The sequence below is a fragment of the Gracilinanus agilis genome, chromosome 3 (assembly GCF_016433145.1).
Source record: "Gracilinanus agilis isolate LMUSP501 chromosome 3, AgileGrace, whole genome shotgun sequence".
In the NCBI taxonomy this organism is placed as follows: domain Eukaryota; kingdom Metazoa; phylum Chordata; class Mammalia; order Didelphimorphia; family Didelphidae; genus Gracilinanus; species Gracilinanus agilis.
In genome coordinates this window covers 7306854-7330488 of record NC_058132.1, presented here as the reverse complement: position 1 = coordinate 7330488, position 23635 = coordinate 7306854, and the positions used below count along the sequence as shown (strand labels likewise).

At 38.7% G+C, this 23635-nt stretch overlaps 1 protein-coding gene across 4 annotated transcripts in view; it reads left to right on the top strand.

The window, feature by feature from the left end:
- Nucleotides 1–22202, top strand: part of LOC123239797 (zinc finger protein OZF-like) — a 39927-nt gene extending 17725 nt beyond the window's left edge. For 3 of the 4 annotated variants that reach the window (XM_044667095.1, XM_044667094.1, XM_044667093.1), the window contains 3 exons: nucleotides 6344–6470; nucleotides 16879–16971; nucleotides 20115–22202. In XM_044667095.1, coding sequence (XP_044523030.1) covers nucleotides 6344–6470; nucleotides 16879–16971; nucleotides 20115–21562 — 1668 coding nt within the window. In that variant the 3' untranslated portion in view covers nucleotides 21563–22202. Of the gene's footprint in view, nucleotides 1–6343; nucleotides 7856–16878; nucleotides 16972–20114 lie in introns of those variants that run through there. The other variant, XM_044667096.1, reaches the window with a different exon arrangement.
- Nucleotides 22203–23635: the final 1433 nt, after the last annotated feature.

The following is a 23635-nucleotide window of genomic DNA, read 5'->3' as shown; positions in this document are numbered from 1 at the left end:
GTGAAGAATGAATCAAGCTTTCTTTGCCTATCAATCAACAATTTTTAAATTAATCAATAAAAAACTTAAGCATCCCTACTTAACACGAAGTAAAAGAGTTCGAAAGTCACTTGCTAAAGTGGGTAATGAAGGAGAAATAATGGAGGATAGGGGACAAACTGGTGCCTGCCAGGGAATCACACAAGCTGGGGACACTTCCACACCCCACAAGGGACAGGACAACAGGATAACACAGAATAAACCATACAGGGGGATGTGGGAAATGGGTAATGTCAGTTGACAATTTAACTGTCCCCCAAACTTGATAGCGACATCAGGGATGACAAATATTTCAATGTGGGTTCAAGTGGCTGAGAGGAAGAATGAACAGGAAGTGTGTAAAACAAAGTTTAATGTTTTCAGGGTAAGGGAAGTGGGTGAGGTATTTTTAAAACTCAAGGAACAGCCAACTGTCAAATAGAATCTTAATGATTGAGCTGGCTTTCTGCTTCTCTGCTAACTTTAGGCAGGCAGGCAACTTTGGCTGAAGGCTAGAGAGGGCTGGGATATTGGGATTCTCCCAACTGGTCCAGGCTGATCCTTTGATGACTTCAGGGTACAGGAACCAAATCCTTTCTCAGCCAGTAATCCAATGAACACTAGGGAGGGAAGGCTATTGCAAGCTGTCCACCAGATGCAGACTCTTCTCTCTACCTAGGTTTGCCTTGATAGATGGTAGCTCCAATCTTCTCCAAAATCCCAAAGATCCACAGCTTGTAGAGTCACAGCTGGATAACAGCTCCTTACTCCAACTCAACCCATTTCCCTCTCCCTCTAACCTCTCCCTGCATTCCATATTGTAATGCCCATGGTCCAGCCAAAGGATTTGCTTTAGACTGCTTGTTTCCTATCTTACCTTTCTATTTCTATTTTATAATCTATCTTATAAATTACCTATAACAGTAACAACTCCAGAGGCCACTGCCCTGCCCCTGGGCAGTGCTAGGCAAATTGAAAGCCTGCAATTGGTTCCCATAAAGTGGAGGAAGGGACAGGAAGTGATGTGGAAAAAGGACTGTTAAAAAGTCCTGAACTTCCTGTCCATGGGGTCTTTGGCTTAGACCAGGGGTCAGCAACGTATGGCTCTCGAGCCATATCAGGCTCTTTTGAGGACCAGGTATGGCTCTTTCTGCAGGAGCCATAAAGTCAATTTTTTTTTCAGGCACTGTGAGCACTGTACAGCTCTCACGAAATTACATTTTTAAAAATGTGGCGTTTATGGCTCTCACAGCCAAAAAGGTTGCCGACCTCTGGCTTAGACCTTTGGCTTGGATGTTAGGCTTGGATCTTCTCCTTTGGACTGCTCCTGAGACTTTGCCTTGGGACCTTCTCTTTTGGACTTCTCCCTGGATCCTGTGTCAGTGAACTGGGTGAGTAGCAGGCCTTCCTTTCCTGGCTTCTGGAGAGATTGGTTCCAGAAAGACCTTCCTTTCCTAGAGGAGGCTGCATTTGGTAGAACACTTGGTGAAGATACCACCGGACTTCTGGCTCAGGATTACTGGAAAATCCATGTGGGGACAAGGGACGTGGTGAAGCCCTGTCGGGGTTGAGCCCCACACTGGAGCAGCACTTTAGGGTGATAGACTAGATAATTCTCTACCTTCTTATATTTTCCCACTTTCACTCTTTCCACCTCTTTGTAAATAAAGGTACTAAAAGTCATTTTGACTTAAGTTATAATATCTCTAAATCGGCAACCACAATATTACTATAGAATTCTCACATTAGCATAAAAACCTAAATTTTTAAATTCTTACAGAAGGCTTCTAACTTATCCCCTTTGCAGATGATACTTCCTGATTGTTTAAAATAAATACTACTAATTATTTTGAAGAAAGGTCCTTTTGTTCCTATGCTTTCTAGTGTTCTGTTTTAGGGGAACTTTTTAAAACCCTTACCTTTGGTCTTAGAATCAATACTGTGTATTAGTTGTAAGGCAGAAGAATGGTAAGGGCTAGGCAATGGGAGTTAAGTGACTTGCCCTTGGTCACACAGCTAGGCAGTGTCTGAGGCCAGATTTGAACCTAGGACCTTCTATCTCTTGGCCTGACTCTCAATCCACTGAGCCACCCAGCTGCCCTTTTTCTAATGTTTTCAATAGGAATGGATGTTGTATTTTGTCAAAGGTTTTTTCTGCATCTTTTGAGATAATTGTGATTTCTATTTGTTTGTTGATATGGTCAGTTCCATGGGCATGGTTTTCCTAATTTTAAACCAGCCTTGCATTCCTGGTATAAATTCTACCAGGTCATAATGAATAATCTTTGTGATAACTTGTAGTCTCTTTACTAGTATTTTATTTTAGATTTTTGCATTTATGTTCATTAAGGAGATTAGTCTTTAGTTTTCTTTTATAAGAATTTAAATTTAGGTTTTATGCTAAATATGAGAATTCTAAAGTAATATTGTGATCTCTGATTTAAAAAATTAACTCTTAAGCTATGAGTCCGTTAGTTGCTCTTAATTTAGTTTAATAGAGATATAGTAAAAGAGAGAAATGTAGGAAGGAAGTAGAAAGTATTGCTTAGCTAGATACCCTGTAATTTCTGTCTGAAGAAGTCCAGCTCACCCCTTGGCAAGGGCTCCTTCAAGTCCTGATCTCCATGTGGATTTGTGGTAATCTCTTAAACCAGGGTTCTACCAATGCAGCATCCTCCAAAGCCAAGGCAGGAATCTCTGGAACCAATCTCTCCAAAAGCCAGGAAAGGAAGGCCAGCTACTCACCCAGCAAGCCAACACAGGATCCAGGGAAAGAGTCTCCTCCTTCAGTCCAGCTCACTGACACAGAGAGAGCCAAAGACAAACTCCAAAGAAGAAGATCCTTGGTGTAATAAGGGAATTTCAGGATGTAATATGGGACTGAAGCTAGGGGTAATAGCTGGTTTTAATAGGGAATAAGGCAAGGCAAGGGACCCAAGGCTGGAGATAATCAAGGGAATATTGCAGGGAGGTAATAAGGGGATTCGGCTATAGGTAGTAGCTGGTTGGAATTGAGGATAGGCCCTGTGGATAGGGTTTGTGAATCTCTAAGGCAATATTGTGGATGAGGAAGGTACAATGATGAAGGTTGGTAGTTGAGGTGGAAGGAGAAATAAGGGAATGTCTGAGTTTAGGGAATACAAACACTGAGGTACCAAGAATTGCAAGGGAGAGGATGAGTTAATCTAAAGCAGGCAACAGCAGCAGGGAACCACAGACTGGATACTCAGGTTAGAGACAAACACAGAAGGGAAACAGACTGAGCCCTTCAAGTAAAGGACACTTTTACAGAGCCAGGTTAGAGCCAGCCAAGAACGGCTTGAAACTGACTTGAGGCTTCTAGTCAGTTTCACAGGTTCACTCAGGAAGGCACTAGAGGAAGTATTGAAGTTTCACTTCCTCCAAATGGATACCTCCAGCTTCCCTCAAACTCCAGAGAGAATGTTATTCTCTCTCTCCTCCTCCCTCTCTTATTAATCTAATGAAGTAGCCAAAGGGTTTTGATTAAAACAAACGGGGTTTATTGATTTCTAGGGTAGATTGGGAATGGGTAGAGGATACAAGGTAGCCCTAACAGCCGCTTAGAGGAAGCTTCAGGTGGGGGAAGGGAGGCAGGAACATGAGACTGAGTAGGACCAGCCTACTTCAGCCCTGAGAGGGTTTGTAGCCAAAAGGGTAGGAAAGCTGGATACAATGGTTCAATAAGGTAAATTTGTAACAAGGGTGAGCCCTATTTGACTAAACTATCACAGATTTGAACTAATTCTCAGATCTACTCTCCTTTCCAAACTTCTCAGACATTCAGGTAGGGAAAATGAAGGTGGGAATAAGGAAGGCTACGGAGATTCAAAGGAATTAGCTAAATTAACAATTTTAAAAGAAAAGCTGCAAAATATAGGCCAGGTTTCAATCTAAAGAAGGCATTCAGATGGACTCTGACTCTCTCCACAAGTTCCCAGGACCAACTGAACTTTTTCCCAAGATTCTAAAACCTCCTTAACTGACAGAAGAAATTCTGCAAAGCAGTTATGCCCCCTCTCTGCACCACATTGGACAGGAAGTTCAGGACTTTTTATAGTCCTTTTTCCACATTAGATTATTTAGTTTCCAATTAATTTTAAATTTGCCTCTTTATAAACACTTATTGATCATAATTTTTATCATATTATGATCTGAAAAAGTTGCATTTATTATTTCTGCTTTTGCTTGTGATGTTTTTATGCCCCAGTACATGGTCAATATTTATATATTGTCATGTGCTGCTGAGAAGAAGGTATATTCCTTTTTTATTTTTTAGAATGTTTTATCTTTATTTTATTTTAATAACAAATTTCCATGTAAGTTTTCTAAAGTTATATGATCCATAGTGTCTCCTTCCCCTTTTCCCTCCTGTCTTCTTGTAGTTAACAAACAATTCATTCTGGGTTTTACATGTATTATCATGCAAAGCATATTTCCATATTATTCATTTTTGTAAGTGAAAAATGTTATAATCATAAACCCAAATAAACAAGTGATTCATGTTTTCATCTGCATTTTTACTTCAACAGCTCTTTCTCTGGAGGTAGATAGCATACTTTTTCATAAGTACCTCAGAATTGTCTTGGATTCAATGGTATTGCTGATAGTAGTAAAGTCTCTCACATTTGACCATTCCACAGTATTTCAGTTACTGTTTATAATTTTCTCCTGGTTCTGCTTATTTTACTCTGCATCAGTTCACTTTGTTCTTTCCAGTTCTTTCTGAATTCATCCCGTTCATTATGCAATGATGTATTTATTTTTACCTAGCATATGGTTAATTCTTCTTATGTGCCATGTGCTGTTGAAAAGAAGGTATATTCCTTTTTATCCCTATTCAGTTTTCTCCAGATATCTATTAACTCTTGACTTTTCTAAAATTTCATTCACTTCCCTAATTTCTTTCCCATTTATTTTTTGGTTAGATTTATCTGGTTCTGATAGGGGAAGGTTCAGGTCTCCCACTAGTGTAGATTTACTATCTTATTCTTCCTTAAGATCCTTTAGTTTCTCCTTTAAAAATCTGGATGGAGCCATGCCTAGAGATTGGAGATCTTAGGTTCAAATCTGGCCTCAGACACTTCTCAGCTGTGTGACCCTGGGCAAGTCACTTAACCCCCATTACCTAGCCCTTACCACTCTTCTGCCATGGAACCAATACACAGTATTGATTCCAAGACGGAAGATACGGGTTTAAAAAAAAAATCTGAATGGTGTACCATTTGTTGCGCCCTGGAGTGGTAGGTATGGTTGGCCAGTACTCCTCTGTATACAGTTTTGCTTCTGGTTCCTCCTTACCCCATGAAAATTGACTCTTTCTGCCTACCTTTCCAAGTTGTATTTAGTGGGAGAGCCCTGTGATTCTGTCTTGCTATTGGGTTTGGATTCCTGTCTTTTTGAAACACTTTTTAAGGACTGGTATGAAAAGATAGTTGGAGCAGTTTCAGCTTTTGCTGCTACTAAGCTGTCATCTTGACTCTGCCCCTTCCCCCAAACTCTCAATATAACATGAGACTGTGCTTCTTCTTATCTAGAATCAAAGTCTGATCCCATATGTGTCCTAAGGAATCCTCTTTATGCTTTCATGTAAATAAAAGTATTTTAGCCTTTAGGAAATGAAGTAGAGAATTCCTTTTTCTTTGTTTTCTCCTCATCAATCATTGGTAATATTTTCCCCCTGGAATACATAGCATCTTCTCAGAAACTCTTCAAAAAAATGTTCTTACGAGATCAATTTCCAAAACTTGTGATAAGGAGGAATTTCATATCACCTTCTTACTTTCTTCTCAACAGAATCTCCTATTTCACTCAAAGACCACTTATCATCTACCAGATACCATAGGGAAAAGCATTTCAGGGTAAGACAGGACTCCAGGTTTTACTCTTTATACCAGTGATTCCCAAAGTGGGCACCACTGCCCCTTGGTGGATGTTGCAGCAATCCAGGGAGGCAGTGATGGCCACAGATACATTTATCTTTCCTATTAATTGCTATTAAAATTTTTAAAAAATTAATGTCCAGGGGGCTAAGTAATATTTTTTTCTGGAAAGGGAGCGGTAGGCCAAAAAAGTTTGGGAACCACTGCTTTACACCATGATTTTCACTTCAGACACAAAAGCCTTTGTCAGTATTCCATTGGGCTGTGAATGACTGGTCTCTTGTGTTAGCTCTAACACACTCTTAAGGCTAGGAGTTTGCCATAAATCCCTTGTGTGCTTTAGTTTCCTCCAGTCAGTTAAGGAGGGTTGTACTAGATGAATTCTGAAGGTTCAGCTCTAAATCTCATGACTTTTCCTTGTTTAGGGGTCAATAACCTTCAAGGATGTGGCTATGGACTTCACTCAGGAGGAGTGGTGCCTGTTGGACCATTCTCAGAAAGAGCTATACCTGGAAGTCATGCTGGAGAATGTGCAGAATCTACTCTTCGTGGGTAAGGACCATTTCCTCTCTTAACACTGATCTCCCATTAAGATAATGACTTCATTCCAAGCCATAAGTACAGGATTTTGAGCCTTTTGTCAATGATTAAAAAGGCAAAAGTGCTGATCTCTGCCCAGGGTTCTCCTGCTTGTTTTTCAGTAAAAAAAAAGTGTCTTTGAATTATGTGATGAGAAGCTGGGACTTTTTCTGTTCTAGATAGCTTCAGGTGAAAACTTAAACCACTGTTACAGATTTACATTCCTAAAGCTAAATCTCATTAGTCATCTAGTCCAGCCTCTAATTAGACCTGAATTTTGTGTGCAAATTCTCTGTCAATACCCAGGCAGCCTTTCCTTGAAGATGAGAATTGAAGGACATCCTCTACCTGCCAAGGCAGCCCCTTTCTCTTTTGCATGGGCCTGGTTTTTAACAAGGATGTCTTGTGAAGGAGTATTAATGGGAAAGGAGAAGCCAAACAGGGGGCATAGCAGAAGCAAAAGTTGGAACCATCCTGAGAATCTCAGTGTAACCTTAAAACAGACTCTAGATGATTAGTCATAGGACTAACATGAGTAAGAGTGAGGTGGCTCTTCTAAGGAAAACAATTTGAAAGTTAGGCAGAAATTATTTTTGGGGGGATAAGGGGAGAACTTGAAGTAAAACTACACAAAGGGGGTGCTGACAATCCTCCCCTGACCTCACTGTATGAGGTTTTGAACCTGGGCACAAGCCAACTTTGAGACCCAGGGACCCTTCCTAGGCCTATGTTAGTGCATCCCACCCCCACCCCTTGAAATACATAGGGCTGGCACAAGGTTCCCAAAGTCACTTGACAGGTTCAAGCCTGTGGTGAAACCTCTAACCCTGGGGCAAAGTAGCTCCCAGTTCTCTGAGCCGTGCAAGCTATCATTAGTCCCCAGGGTAGACTAAATTAGCAGCTTTCAGAGAGTGTAGCCTATGGACCATGATACCACCTTGGAAGAAATGAAACTTGCAGAAAACCAGAACTATAGCTGAGGGGAGGCACAGACTCAGGTAGGGATTGGGATACCAAAGCAGCCACATGCAAAACTTGAAATAATGGGAATTGGTCTCAGGTGCTGAAAGAGTTCAAAAAGGAATTCAAAAATCAAATGAGAGAAATGGAGGGAGAATGGACAAAGGAAATGAAAGTAATGCAAAAAAAAAAATAACATGTAAAAAACCAAAGTTGGTCAAGTAACAAAGGAAGCACAAAAATCTGATGCAGTTTTGTAAAAAGTAAGAGCTGACCAATTGGAAAAAGAGGGTAAAAAAAATCCAGTGTAGAAAAGAGTTACAGGAAAAGTAAAATGGACCAAATGGAAAAGGAGGATCAAAAGGTCATGGAAGAGGGGTAGCTGGTTAGCTCAGTGGATTGAGAGTCAGACCTAGCGATGGGAGGTCCTAGGTTCAAATCTGGCCTCAGATACTTTCCAGCTGTGTGACCCTGGGCAAGTCACTTGACCCCCATTGCCCACTCTTACCACTCTTGCACCTAGGAGCCAATACACAGAAGTTAAGGGTTAAAAAAAAAAAGTCATGGAAGAAAATCATTCATTAACAATCAGAAATTGGCAAGTGGAAACCAATTACTTCACAAGACATCAGGAGACAATACAGTCAAATCAAGGAATTTAAAAATAGAAGGAAAAGATATGAGTAAACAACAGAAGAAAAAAAAAGAAACTAGGATTGAAAGCTACTATTCAGAAAAATAACAAAGAACTGATGGAACAGAGGTGGACCAAGCAACATTAAGTAAAATCTCAAATCAATACTTGGGGGAAATTTTATATTTCTGAATCCTTATATCAATTAAATAGAGAGAAAGAAGATCAATGAATTGGACATGCAACTAAAATAACTAGCAAAAGAAAATAATAATCTCCAAATACAGACTAAATTGGAAATCCAAAAAAATCAAAGGAAAAAATTAATAAGATTGAAAATAAGAGAACTATTAGGCTAATAAATAAGACTGGGAGTTGGTTTTCTGAAGAAAAAACAAACAAATAAAATAAAACATTGATCAATTTGATTTAAAAAATTAAAGAAGAGAATCATATTGCCAGTATAAAACTTGAAAAGGGCAAATTCACTTACAATGAAGAAGAAATTAAAGCTTTAGGAGCTATTATATGACAATAAATCTGATAATGTAGTTGAAATGGATGAATATTTACAAAAATGTAATTGCCCAGATTAACAAAAGAGGAAATAGAATACTTAAATAATCACATCTCAGGAAAATTAATTTAAGAAACTGCCAATGAAGTCCCTATGAAAAAATCCCCAGGCCCAAATGGATCCTCAAGTGAATTCTATCAAACATTTAAAAATCCCTCAATTGGGAAATGGCTGAAAAAATTGTGGTGTAAGATGGTGATGGAATACTATTCAGCTATCAGGAATGATGTGCTGGAGGATTTCTACATGAACTGGAAAAATCTCCATGAACTGATGCAGAGTGAAATGAGGAGAACCAAGAGTACATTGTACATAGAAAGTGGAACATTGTGGAACAATCCAATGTAATAGACTTTACTACTAGTAGCAATGCAATGATACAGAATAATCCCAAGGGAGTTATGAGAAAGAATGCTATCCACATTGAGAGAAAGAACTGTGGAAGTAGAAACACAGAAGAAAAGCATTATCACTTATCACTTGTTTAGATGGATATATATGATTTGGGGTTTTGCTTTTAAAAGATTGCTCTATTCAAAAATAAATAATGTGGAAGTAAGTATCAAGTGATAACATTTGTATAACCCAGTGGAATTGCTTGTGAGCTCTGGGAGTGGGGTGAGAAGAGGGGAGGAAAAGCAAATGAAATGTAGAAAAATGGAAAAATATTAAAAAAAAACACTTAAAGAACAACTAATCCCAATACTATATAAACTATTTGACAAAATAAGCAAAGAAGGAGTCTTATCAAAATCTTTTTATGAGGGGGCAGCTGGGTAGCTCAGTGGATTGAGAGCCAGGCCTAGAGACAGGAGGTCCTAAGTTCAAATCAGGCCTCAGACATTTCCCAGCTGTGTGACCCTGGACAAGTCACTTAACCCCCATTGCCTAGCCCAGTGGTTCCCAAACTTTTTTGGCCTACCGCCTCCTTTCCAGAAAAAATATTACTTAGCCCCCTGGAAATTAATTTTTTTTAAAATTTTAATAGCAATTAATAGGAAAGATAAATGCACCTATGGCCATCACTGCCTCCCTGGATTGCTGCAGCCCCCACCAGGGGGCAGTAGTGCCCACTTTCGGAATCACTGGCCTAGCCCTTACCACAATTCTGCCTTGGAACCAATACACAGTATTGATTCCAAGACAGGAGGTAAGCGTTTAAAAAAAAAAAAACAAACCAAAAAACTTTTTATGGCACAATTATGGTATTGATTGCCTAGCCAGGAAGACCAAAAATGGAGAAAGAAAACTACAGACCAATCTTCTATTGAACATAGATGCAAAAATCTTAAATAAAATACTAGCAAAGAGACTACAGCAAGTTATCACAAGGATTATTGACTATGACCAGGTGGGATTTATACCAGGAATACAAAGCTGGTTTAAAATTAAAAAAATAATCCACATAATTGACCATATCAATAGCCAAACTAACAGAAATCACATGGTTATCTCAAAAGATGCTGAAAAGGCCTTTGACAAAATAAAACAGCCATTCCTTTTGAAAACACTAGAAAGCATAGGAATGAAAGGCTTTTTCTTCAAAATAATTAGCAGTATATTTATTTAAAACCATCAGCAAGTATCATCTGCACTGGGGATAAGTTAGAAACCTTCTCAATAAGATCAGGAGTGAAGCAGGGAGACCCATTATCACCACTATTGTTTAATATTATATTAGGAATGCTAGCAGTAGGAATTAGATCTGGTCTCTTCTTTAAAAATACTTGGAAATCTTCTATCTTGTTGAATGCCCATACTTTCACTTTGAATTATATAGTTAGTTTTGATGTGTAGGTGATCCTTGGTTGTAGACCTAATTCTCTTGCCTTTCTGAATATCATATTCCAAGCCTTGCCGTCTTTTAGCATGGAGTCTGCCAGATCCTGTGTAATCCTGATTGGTGTTCCTTGATATCTGAATTGTCTCTTTCTGGCTTCTTGTAATATTTTTCCTTGAATTTGGTAATTATATTCCTGGGGGTTGACTTTTGAGGGTTTAGTGTAGAGAGTGATGTATGGATCCTTTCAATGTCTATTTTGCCCTCTTGTTGAAGAACATCCGGGCAGTTTTCTTGGATAATTTCTTGTAGTATGGTGTCCACATTTCTGTTAATTTCTGATTTTTCCGGAAGACCAATGATCCTCAAATTGTCTCGTCTGGACCTGTTTTCTTGATCTGTCGTTCTCTCAGTGTGACATTTCATGTTTCCTTCTATTTTTGTCATTCTTTTGACTTTGCTTTATTAGTTCTTGCTGTCTTGTGAGATCATTGACTTCTATTTGCCCAATTCTGGTCTTGGGAGACTGGTTTTCTGCTATGATCTTTTGATTTTCCTTTTCAATTTGATCTATCCTGTTTTTCATGGTTTCCTGCTATTTAATTTGGTTCTCCAATTTACTTATCATTTTGTTTGATTTTGAGGTGTCTTTCTCCAGTTGGGAGTTTCTGTCTTTTAAACTGTTAATTTCCTTTTGAGCTATTTTCCACTTTTCTTGCCAAATCTCTTCCATCTTTTTCATGATCTCAGATTTGAACTCTTCAAGAGCTTGTGACCAATTTTCATTTTTTTGGGAAGGTTTGGATGTATTTACTTGTTTTTCCTCCTCTGCTGTCTGCTCTGTGGTCTGGATTTTTTCTATGTAAAAGTTATCAAGTGTTAGAGCTTTTCTCTTGTTCTTCCTGGTGGTTAATTCTTGGGCATTGCTTGCCATTATTACTATGCTGGTTTTTCCTTCTCAGTCAGAAGTCTGAGTAAGGTGAGCAGGCTCTCTCTGTATTGAGCTGTGGAGCAGTTTTTGTCTGAGGCTACTTTACGAGTCACAGCACAGTGCCACCCCTCTCAGCTATATCCCCGCATCCAAGGTCTGCGCTTTTTACACTCCTGGGGTCTCAAGTCTAGCTGTTCTCAGGGGCAAGCCCCTGGTGGTCCCAGTCAGCTGCCAAGAACCCAGAAATTAGAGAAGATAAAGAAACTGAAAGAATTAAAGTTGGTAATGAGGAAACTAAACTATCACTCTTTGTAGATGATATGATGGTATACTTAGAGAATCCTAGAAAATCATCTAAAAAGGTAATGGAAATAATTAATAATTTAAGCAGAATTCCATATTACAAAATAAACACACATAAATAATCAGCATTTCCATATATTTCCAACACAACTTAGCAGCAAGAATTAGAAAGAGAAATCCTATTTAAAATCACCCTAGACACTGTAAAATATTTGGGAATCTATCTGCCAAGACAAACACAGGAATTTTATGAACACAGCTACAAAACACTTTTCACATAATTAAAAATAGATCTAAACAATTGGAAAAATATTAATCACTCATGGGTAGGATGAGCTTATATAATAAAAATGACAATCCTACCTAAATTAATTTACTTATTCAGTGCCGTGCCTATCAAACTACCAAGAAACTTTTAGTAGAATTAGAAAAAAATTATAACAAAGCTCATCTGAAAGAACAAAAGCTCAAGAATATCAAGGGAACTAATAAAAAAGATTGTAAAGGATGCTGGCCTAGCAGTACCAGATCTTAAACTGTACTATATAGCAGTGATAAAGCAATTTCGTACTGGCTAAAAGAGATAGAAGGGTGAATCAGTGGAATAGACTAGGGGCAAATGACCTCAGCAAGGTAGTGTTTGATAAACCCAAAGATCCCAGCTTTTGACACAAGAATTCACTATTTCACAAAAACTGCTAGGAAAATTGGAAAAAAGTATGGGGAAAATTAGGTTTAGATCAACATCTCAAACCCTATAGCAAGATAAATTTAAAATGGGTAAATAACTTAAATATAAAGAGTGATATTATAAGTAAATTAGGTGAACATAGAATAGTATACCTGTTAGATCTATGGAAAAGAGAAGAATTTAAGACCAGGCAAGAGCAACAGAACATTACAAGATGTAAAATGAATAATTTTAATTATATTTAAAAAGTTTTGTATAAACAAAACCAATTCAATCAAAATTAGAGAAGAAAAAAACTGGGGAAATTGCACAACAAATTCTCTGACAAAGGTCAAATTTCCCAAATATGTAAGGAACAAAGTCAAATTTACAAGAAATCAAGCCATTCTCCATTTGACAAATGGTCGTGTGATATGAATAAGCAGTTTTCAGATGAAGAAATCAAAACTATCAATAATCATATGGAAAAATGTTTTCACTCCTTCTTGATTAGATAAATGTAAATCAAAATGACTCTGAGGTACCACCTCACACCTAGCAGATTGGCTAATATGACAGTAAAGGAAAATAAATGATAAATGTTCAGAGGGGTTGTGGCAAAATTGGGACACTAATGCATTCCTGGTGGAATTGTGAAGTGATCCAGCTATTCTGGAAGGCAATTTGGAATTATAGCCAAAGGCCCTTAAAAGATTGCATTCCCTTTGATCCAGCTATACCACTACTTTATTTGTTCCCCCCAAAAGATTTAAACAGTGTTTGTATAAAAATATTAATAACTGAGCTTTTTGTGGTAGCAGAAAATTGGAAGAGGAGGGGTTGTCCCATGATTGGGGAATGCCTGAACAAATTGTGGTTTAAGATGGTGATGGAATACTATTGTGCTATAATGAATGATGAACTGCTTGATTTCTATATAAATTGGGAAGACCTCCATGAACTGATGTGAAATGAAATGAGCAGAACCAGAAAACATTATACAAAGTACCTGAAACATTGTGGGGTGATCAAATATGTAATAGACTCTACTACTAATAGCAATGCAATGATACAGGTGAATCTTGAGGGATTTATGGGAAAGAATGCTATCCACATCTAGAGAAAGGACTGTGGATGTAAAAATGCAGAAGAAAAACATGACTTATCACTTGATTATATGGGTATATGATTTGGGAATCACTATTTGTGGATGATATATGATGGTATACTTAGAGAATCCTAGACAATCAACTAAATAACTTTGGCAAATTGTAGGATGCAAAATAAACCCTCATAAATCATCAATGTTTCTATGTATTTCCAACAAAGTCCTGCAGCAAAAGTTAGAAAAAGAAACCCCATTTAAAATAACTCGGGACAATATAAAATACTTGATAATATTTGCCAAGAGAAACACAGGAATTATATGAACACAATTGAGAAACACTTTTCACACAAATTTGGTCATAGCTAAAAAATTGGAAAAATTTTAATCGCTCATATGGAGGCCAAGCTACTATGATAAAAATAATAATTCTACCTAAATTAATTTATTTTTTTAGTTCATACTTATGAAGCTACCAAAAAACAACAACAACAACTTGTAGAACTAGAAGAAACATAAACTAGAAGAACTAGGAGAAAAATTCATCTGGGAGAATTGTAAGGATGAAGGGTGAGGAAAAAGAATTTTGAGCACAGAATGTTGCATGATGGGAGCCCATGAAACAACAATGGCAGTTGGAGACAGCAGGGAATTCTGGGAAGAATCCCAGAGGAAGGGTTTTGGTTTGGAGAGCTCAAGGAGGGAGGAAGCAGTGAGCTACTCTGGACGAACCTGAAGCCAACCTGTGGATTTTCCTGAATGGATGTGAATCCTGAAACCCTGTTTCCATATTAGTACCATCAAGACAAAGATATCTTGACCATTGGGGAGTCAGGACTCTATCTGGGAGCGGACCCCCGAATCTCCCTGCCCTCACCTTTGCCTTATTGAGAGACCCTACTCGAGCATGATTATCATTTAGTAAATAGACAGGAACTGGAGATAGAGGAAAGGGAAGAAGCTTTGGGTGGTAGCTGAATTGGCTCCCCAGAGTGAAGGACCTTGGAATTAGCTACTTAGGGCAAACTAATTTCCTTTGTCCACCACCCTGATTATACAAATAAAACAAATAGTCAAATAGCGAGATCCAGATTTATTATGAACCAAGAGGGGTATCCTAGCAATTACTTGGCATATATTATCACAGAGCCAGACCTCCTGCAGAGCCATTGACTGTCTGGGAGGAGGCTTTAGTTTACCCAGGCTCTGGGTCAGCCTGGTCAGGGACGCTACATACCTCAAAACTTGTAGTAGCCTTCCCACTTCCTCCAAAGCCCGGCTCCCATTCTCAGGAAGTCCACTATTCCTGAGAAACCCCCTACAGTTGCTTATTGTTAGTGGCATCATAAAGGAAGGGTTGAGAGATTCACTGTCTCTAGCTTATCTCTCTTTACCACCTAATTGGGCCATTAATACAGAACAAAACATTAAATATATCAAGGGAATTAATATAAAATAAAAAAGGTGAAGGATGATGGCCTAGCAGTACCAGATCAAGAACTGTACTATAAAAGAGTAATCATCACAACAATCTGATATGAATTAAATAATAGAAGGGTGGATCAGTGGAATAGATTAGGAGTAAATGACCTCAGCAATCTAATGTTTGATAAACTCAAAGATCACAGCTTTGGGGACAAGAACTCACAATTTAACAAAAACTGCTTGGAAACTCAAAAAGGCACGTCAAAAATTAGGTATAGACCTGTGGTGGTGATCCTATGGCATGCATGCCAGAAGGGGCAATGAGAGCCCTCTCTGTAGGCATGCCCAGCATCACCCCAACACAGAGTTTGTTGCTAGAAAGCCAGAGGGACATGAGGCTGGGCTGCTCCCCACCCCCTCTCCACCCAGACCTGAGTACATCACCTGCCCCTGTAAAAGATTTGCCATCAGTAATATATACCAGTATCTCACACCCTATATCAAGATATTGTCAAAATGGGTTTAGACATAAAGCATAATATGAATAAATTTAGGGAACATAGAATTTTTTGCCTGTCAGATCAATGGAGAAAGGAAAAAATTAACACCAAATGAGATAGAGAACATTGCAAGATTTAAAATGAATAATTTTGACTATATTAAATTTGAACTGTTTTGGACAAACAAAACCACCGTAATCAAGATTAGAAGAGAAACAACGAACTGGGGAAAATTGTTTAATAACAGATTTCTCAAATATATAGAGAACTAAGTCAAATTTATAAGAACCCAAGTCATTCCCCAGTTGACAAATAGTCAAAGTTGATGAAAAAGAGTTTTCAGATGAAGAAATCAAAGCTCTCAATAATCATATGAAAAAATGTTATAAATCCCTCTTGATTAGATAAGTAAATTAAAAGAACTCTGCGGTGCTACAAGACTGTACAATATGACAGTAAAAGAAAGTGACAAAGGTTGGAGGGGATGTGGCAAAATTGTGATACTTAATAATGCATTGCTGGTGGAGTTGTGAACTGATATATCCAATCTGGAGAGTGCAATTTGGAATGACTCCTAAACAAGTATAAAACAATGCACACTTTTTGATCCAGTACCACTACCTAGGTCTGTGCCCCAAAGAGAACAGAAAAAAAGGGGAAATTTGCTACTTATAGGAAAACACCTGTAATTGCCATTTTGGTGGTAGCAAAGAATTGGAAATTGAAGGAATGTCTATAAATTGTGGCATATGATGGAGATGGAATAGAATTTTGCTATAAGAAATAATGAATGGTATGATTTCAGAAAGAGCTGGAAAGACCTACATGAACTGATATAGAGTGAAATAAGCAGAACCAGGAGAATACAGTAACAGTAATATTGTGGAACGATCAACTGTGATAGACTTGGCTATTCTCAGCAATGCAATGATCCAGTGCAATTCTGATGGACTTATGACAAAGAATGCCTCCACCCACTTAACACTTCTCTGAGGCTGGATTAAATTTGTCTTTCTGAATTCCAAGTTCTGATCTCTTACTTATTCACTACCAGCTGCCTTTAATTTCTAGATAATGAAGAAGAATGTGCCTCTCCTTCTATTACAAGAGGCAAATAGGGGCAGCTGGGTAGCTCAGTGGATTGAGAGTCAGGCCTCAACTCTCCTAGACGGGAGGTCCTAGGTTCAAATGTGGCCTCAGACACTTCCCAGCTGTATGACCCTGGGCAAGTCATTTGACCCCCATTGCCCACCCTTACCACTCTTCCACCTAGGAGCCAATACACAGAAGTTAAGGGTTTAAAAAAAAAAGAGGCAAATAAAGATGGAATTTTCTGATTTAAAATGGTTTCCTTGATCTCTGCCCTCTTCCAAGTGTCCCAACAATGAATACAACACAAACCATTTTATAGGCCTTGCTTGTAGGCCCCATTTCTGTTAAGAGGACTAAATTTTTTATTCTTCTCTTCTCATCCCTTACTTCTTTCTTATGTCCAGGGCTTCCAGTTCCTAGAGATTTTATCTCCTGTTTTCAGCAAGGGGAAGCACCATGGCTGCTAGAGCAAAAAGACACAAGTTGCTCCTCTCCAGGTGAGTAAAGTAAAAGCAAGTGTATAAGGACTTTTATCTGAAAAGGACTTTTTTCTTTGTAATAAAAGGAGTGATAGACTTGGAGGCTGCCAAATTAACACCGAATCATGCTGTTCCTTTCCTGAGAGATGGATGATGGACTTAGTATAGAGTATGAGACTTGATATATGGTAGATAATAAAATAACATGCATATTTAGTATACCAGCACTAAGTGGCATAATCTTTCCATCTGTAGAGAAAAGAAGAAAACTTGCTAACTACTGCATAAGAGTTAAAAAGAGAGTTGTTTCTCTCCTTAGCATTGTGTAAGAAATAAAATGGATATAGCATAGATTTAAAAATATTAGGGTCTTAAAAGATTTATTGGTAGCCATTAGAAAAATGAAGCCACGTGCCAGGCTAAGAGTCAGTTTAAAAGATGTGTGCCTGTAAATGGAATTGGCTCCAGCCCATTCATAGTCAAAACTCTACTTACCCGAGATATCATCCCCACCTCCCTTAGTGAGAGGGGAGATGAGTTACCCACACGTGACAATAAGTAACAAATCAAGAACAAAGGTCTGCCCTTTGGGCAGTCCAAATCAGTGTAGAGGCTGCCATTTGTCCACTTGAATTAGAAGTGGACCCACAGGAAGTGATGAGAGACACTATCTCTTCAAGTATGTTGGCTACTTCCTGGTGAGGTAGTTCCTGCTTTGAACTTGGTGCTGTAGCATCTCGGCTGAGCCCTCAGACTGCTTCCACTCTGAATTGTCACGTGGGTAAGTTAGGCTGACTTCCTTGGCCCTACCTTGGCGTTTTCCAAACTATACCTTAAGTAGGCTTTTACCTCTGATTGCTAAGGCCTGTAATCTAGTTTATTTAGCCTTTTAACCCTCTCTCTCTGTCCAGGCCTCTGCAGGCCTGGACTAGCTTCTCCCTCTCTCTATTTCCCTACCTTTTACCTTCGTAATTGTAAATAAACTACCTTAAACCCGATCTTGACTTGGGTCTATTTTAATTATGGAATCAATCTGAATTGTTGATTCCTGGTGGCCACACTTTAAATATATACTTATAAAAAACCTAAAATCTCCCTCTTACAGCCCTTACCTCCTCTCTCGATCCTGGATCAGCTCCAAGCCACCAAAGAGAGCATGCCAACCCAGCCACTCAATCTTTATCCTTCTGTCTATGTTATTGCGTAATTGTCTTATGTCATCACACAAGACAGGAAGCCAGTGAGCTCATAGGAAATGTAGTTTCAAAGACCCTTAACCTTCCATAGGAAATTTAGATCAGAGACCTCAAATTTTCAATAACACATTCCCCCTTGAGAGCAGAGGGAGACTGGTCTCCCCGAAACCTCTTATAAACATAACTAACTTATAAATTATAGAAATTTGGGAATAAAAAGAAAAGATCCAATTAGGGGGCAGTTCCCTTCGGCATAAAAATGTACATTCAAAATAAATGTTCAACCCCCGTTAGTTCAATCAATAGTACCACAAAGTTCATTTTGGATCTTCTTGATGCGGTGTAGGTTCTTCAGGCATCTTCATGGTGCCTCCTCCAAACAGGTTCATTGTCTGGATTCTGGGGAGGTGGCAAATTTCTTATCCTGAAATTACTCTCAAAAGAATTTAAACTTTACATTATAGATTATAATACATACATTCTAATTATAAAACATACATACCCCTCTGAGGAGAATTTCTAATAACACATTCTCCCCCTGAAGAGGGTAAACTCCAACACCCAGATAAGCTAAGGATATATGACTGAGTTATGGGGTTGTTTGAATCGATTGGCAAAAGAAATAAGAAATAAAAAAGATTTTTAAAAATCCAAATAAAAGAAAAAATAACTTGTGAATGAAATGTAAAATGTCAAAGGCTTATGTGCAAAAATGTAAGGAAAAATAAACTGATAGCAGGTCCTTGAATCAAGACCCAATTAAAGTGATTTATGTAATTATGCAATGACCCATTTAGTAGCCATGACTACAGAAAGTTGCCACATTTATAAGAGAAAGAAAAGGACCACATTTTTTGTGTGTGAAAGGGAAGTGTCTTTCCCTGGTCTGATTTGCTTTCATTCTCAGGGATAGGGAGAGCCAGAATGATAGCCACCAACCTTTGGTACTTGACTAGGTTGAAGCTCAGGGAAATCTGACCTCCAACATATGTTAGAATAGCTGCAACCCCGAACCCCAAACACTAGGTTCAAGTCCTTCAGTATTAGCTTAGAAAGTACCATCAATCCTACCTGGATTGGTATGGTCTTTTTGACCTTGTGCTCCTTGCACTGTGCATTTTCTCATCAATCCCATTGGGATTGGTCAGTCTCCATGACCTTGTGCTTTTTGTACTGTATGGTGTCTCTCTTGTTCCCCTCTCCTGGAATCAGACAATCAGATCAAAGTGGTTTATCCCTTCAGACCCACCTGGGGTTAATTGATATTATTAATTTGGGTTCTTCAGCTGGGATAACGTTGATAATCTGACTGCGTGTCTCCCTTCCCAAAATAAGCTTTGAAACTGATTTAGGAAGGTACTTTAAACTTTATATATATTTGATAAGAAGGATAATGGTAAGGATTGAGGTATTAGAAGACCCTACTTAAATTGCTACTAATGAAACTCTAACTGCAGGCAATGAAGAATCAAATGATAGCTTCCCTTGGTCCAGCCTGGCCAGGGCTAAACCAGAGTAGGTAAACTGCTGGGAAATCTTCAGCTTCTTCTTCTGTAGATCTTAAACCTTAACAGTTGAGATATGTCTACCCTCTTCTTCGTCTCCTGCCCACTTCCCGGATCCCTCCTGAGCCCTGGGAAGGCTAGATAGCTAGATGATGAAACTCTTAATATCTAAGGGCAGTAGAACAGAGATGGTGGTCAAGTATGAGAAGCACAGGAAGAGCTTTGCAGAGTAGTGTTTGCAACTCTCTATCTCCAAGACCAGGATCCACTCTGATCTCTAGCCTCAGGACAGATAAAAGACCCCAGAACCTCCCTCAGGGTTTTCAACTGCCCCCTCCTGCCTCTCGCATGCCTCTCTGGGAACATTCTATCCAACTGACTTATCTGTCAATCAAAAGTGAACTTCAAGCTCCCAGAGATTCAATATAACAGTGTTTATATTGTTGCTTGTTTTTTTCAGAAGCAGAGACTAATTTTGAAATGAAGGAGATGTCTACCAAGCTGACCCTTTTTGTGGAAGAATCTGGCTCCCAAAGATTTGTGAATGAGGGTCCCTATGACTTCATTTTGAGAGAAATCTGTGATTCTAATAACAACGGAAATAAAAATCCAAAGAGTGACTGTGAATTTGATGAAACTGCAGAGAAATTCAGCCAATATTCAGTTCTAAATCCGTATATGAAATTGACCTCAGGAAATGACTGTTGTCAAGATAGTGAATTCAGCAAATACTTTCTTGAAGAAGTAGGACTTGTTCAGTTGCCTGAGAAACCTCCTGTAATGACCATGTATCAATGTAACCTAGGGGGAATGGCCTTTGACTGGAGTATAGACCTCATTGGACCGCCAAAAAGTAAACATGTAGAGATGGTTTCTGTGAGTAATAAAGATGGGAGAGCTTTCAGTCAGATCTCTGAGCTTGGTTCACATCAAATAATCCACTGTGGAGAGAAACCTTATGAATGTAAACAATGTGGAAAGACTTTTACACAGAGGTGCAATCTTGCTATACATCAGAGAATCCATACTGGAGAGAAACCTTATGAATGTAAACACTGTGGAAAGGCTTTCACACAGAGGAGCCATCTTGCTGCACATCAGAGAATCCACACTGGAGAGAAACCTTATGAATGTAAACTCTGTGGAAAGGCTTTTACAATGAGGGGCAATCTTGTTGCACATCAGAGAGTCCACACTGGAGAGAAACCTTATGAATGTAGACACTGTGGAAAGGCTTTCAAACAGAGTGGCAGTCTTGCTAAACATCAGATAATCCATACTGGAGAGAAACCATATAAATGTGAACGCTGTGGAAAGGCTTTCACACGGAGGGGTCATCTTGCTACACATCAGAGAATCCACACTGGAGAGAAACCTTATGAATGTAAACAATGTGGAAAGGCTTTTATAGAGAGGGGCTCTCTTGCTACACATCAGAGAATCCACACTGGAGAGAAACCTTATGAATGTAAACACTGTGGAAAGTCTTTTACTCGGAGGTGTGATCTTGCTGCACATCATACAATCCACACTGGAGTGAAACCTTATGAATGTAAACACTGTGGAAAGGCTTTCACACTGAGGAGTAATCTTGCTGCACATCATAGAATCCACACTGGAGAGAAACCTTATGAATGTAAACAATGTGGAAAAGGCTTCACGCTGAGGAGTAATCTTGCTGCACATCAGAGAGTTCACACTGGAGAGAAACCTTATGAATGTAAAAAATGTGGAAAGGCTTTCACACAGAGTTCAGGTCTTGCTGCACATCAGAAGATCCACACTGGAGAGAAACCTTATGAATATAAACGTTGTGGAAAGACTTTTACAATGAGGAGTAATCTTGCTCAGCATCAGAGCATTGACATAGGAGAGAAACTTAACCAGTTTAGGTTGGCTTTCACATGAAACTCCACAGTTGCTTCATGTCAGAAAATCTTCCCTGGAGGGAAACCTCATTAGTGAGACTGAGTTTATAGTTGCCACTTTTAGATTGTTTAACTTAAGAGAATCCACATTAGAGAAAACTTTGGGAATATGATCAGTGTGTTAAGGCTTTCATGTAGCAATCATCTCTTATTCTCAACCTAGAATTGCTTTTGTATAAAAATCTTTATTACTGTCATGAATGATGTCGGACATTGAAATGAAGAGTCCAGAGCTTATTTAGTAGGTCAAAATGTCATCTGAACAGACTAGTTCCAGATGGATTCTCTGTAGGAATACTGTCAGTGAGAGATCATCTCTTCATATCAATGGATTTATAGTGTAGAAAAACCTAATGAATGTGCTCAAGTTGTATGTGTTTTCCTCAGGAGGATGGTGAACACTATTATTTAGAGAAATGTAAATTCTAATAAGTCTGAGCAACCACCCACATCAATTCCACAGAAGGAACAACATGGGAAAACATTTTGTAGGATTACACAGGGAAAATCTATAATGAGATTGCTTAACAGCTCTTGCGCATGGGGGGGAATCCAAGACTAAAATTTTTTTTAATGTTAGATATTATTTTTACACATAATTATTGTAAATAAATAAAATATGAAATACTGGAGGAGAAGAGTTGTATGATCAGTAATTAACAGTATTCTTTTTGGAATGAAGAGAACAGTTATACAAGAAGGGCTTCATCTAGAGCTCATACTTGACTAAACACTGGATACATTATGGTGAAGATAAGATCCAATATCTCTAATTCACTAGGAAAGGCCTTTTGCTGTAGTACAAACTTTATTAGACTGTCCCACAGAGGAGCTCTCATTAAATACCCCAAATTTCATACTGTGCATAAAATACCACAATGATAAGGACTTTTTCTCTGATATCCTAATGCTTACCAATCTTTGTCATTATTTGACAGCATTCATCTGTTTCAGCTTTTTTAGCCATTCCCTGATTAATTGTCACTCAATTGTTTCATTTTTTTTTTTTTTGCTGACACATGTAGATCTTACTAAACAAAATAAGAATGCATGGGGAATATGTGGAAGGGATACAGGACCTGAACCCTAGTGTTCAGTTCAAAGACTGTCTGAGCAGAAGTCCAACCCCTCTGATGAAGTAATGGAGGATTTGAGGTCTCCTTGTCCACCTTTTCTCTCAAAATATCAACTAATGAGAACTCAGGACATTCTAAGATTAAGCTGTCAGGCTAAAGAGAAACAGGACACAACTCCCTTCATAAACAAGAGGCAAAGCATGCTCTTTTCTGGGGACAATAGTGAAGGAAACATTTTGCTTATGGGAATCTAATGACCTCTGTTGAGAAACCTACATTATCCTTGAAGAAATAGCCTCATTTTCTGTATCAGTTAAAATATGAATGCTACACAGTATAATATATCTATGAGAAGTGTAAATGGTAAAATTATGGTTGGACTGAATTTATCAGGGTGGTCCCAAGGAATGAATATATCTCAGTTCCAAATGATTTTTTTGCAGTTTTTTAATAAATGTAGAAAGAGTGAAGATAGAGATATGAGAAGCAGGGCAGAGTAAGAGGTCTAGCTTAACAAGCTAGACTATGTTCTCAAACCCTGGTTTTACTCAGACAGGGCTCCAGAAGCCCAGCCAGAGAGCCTAAGGGTCAATTAATAAGGATTTTAGCCACGAGGCCTCCTCCCAGAGAGGGGCCCATCTGGAGGCAAGTACCTCCAGGAAAGTTAAGGAAGGGAGTCGGCCTTTTTCACTCACCCATGTGGTAGTTCAAAGAGAAAGCAGTCCTCAGTCCTCAGCCAGAGTTCCTCCAGGGTCAAGTTGAAGGCGAAAGACCTTCAAAGGAAGTTCTTGCCACTTTTAAAAACCATTCCCTTCTTCACTTCCTGTGCCTTCCTCTCACTTTACATGTACCAATTACAGCTAAAGTTTTTCTTAGGACTGCCCAGGGGGCAGTCAGTTGTTTCTGATTCGTCACCCACTATTGCACATGTGGGTCACAGACCTCCCCCACTTGAGGATAAGTGGGATGTTTGCACT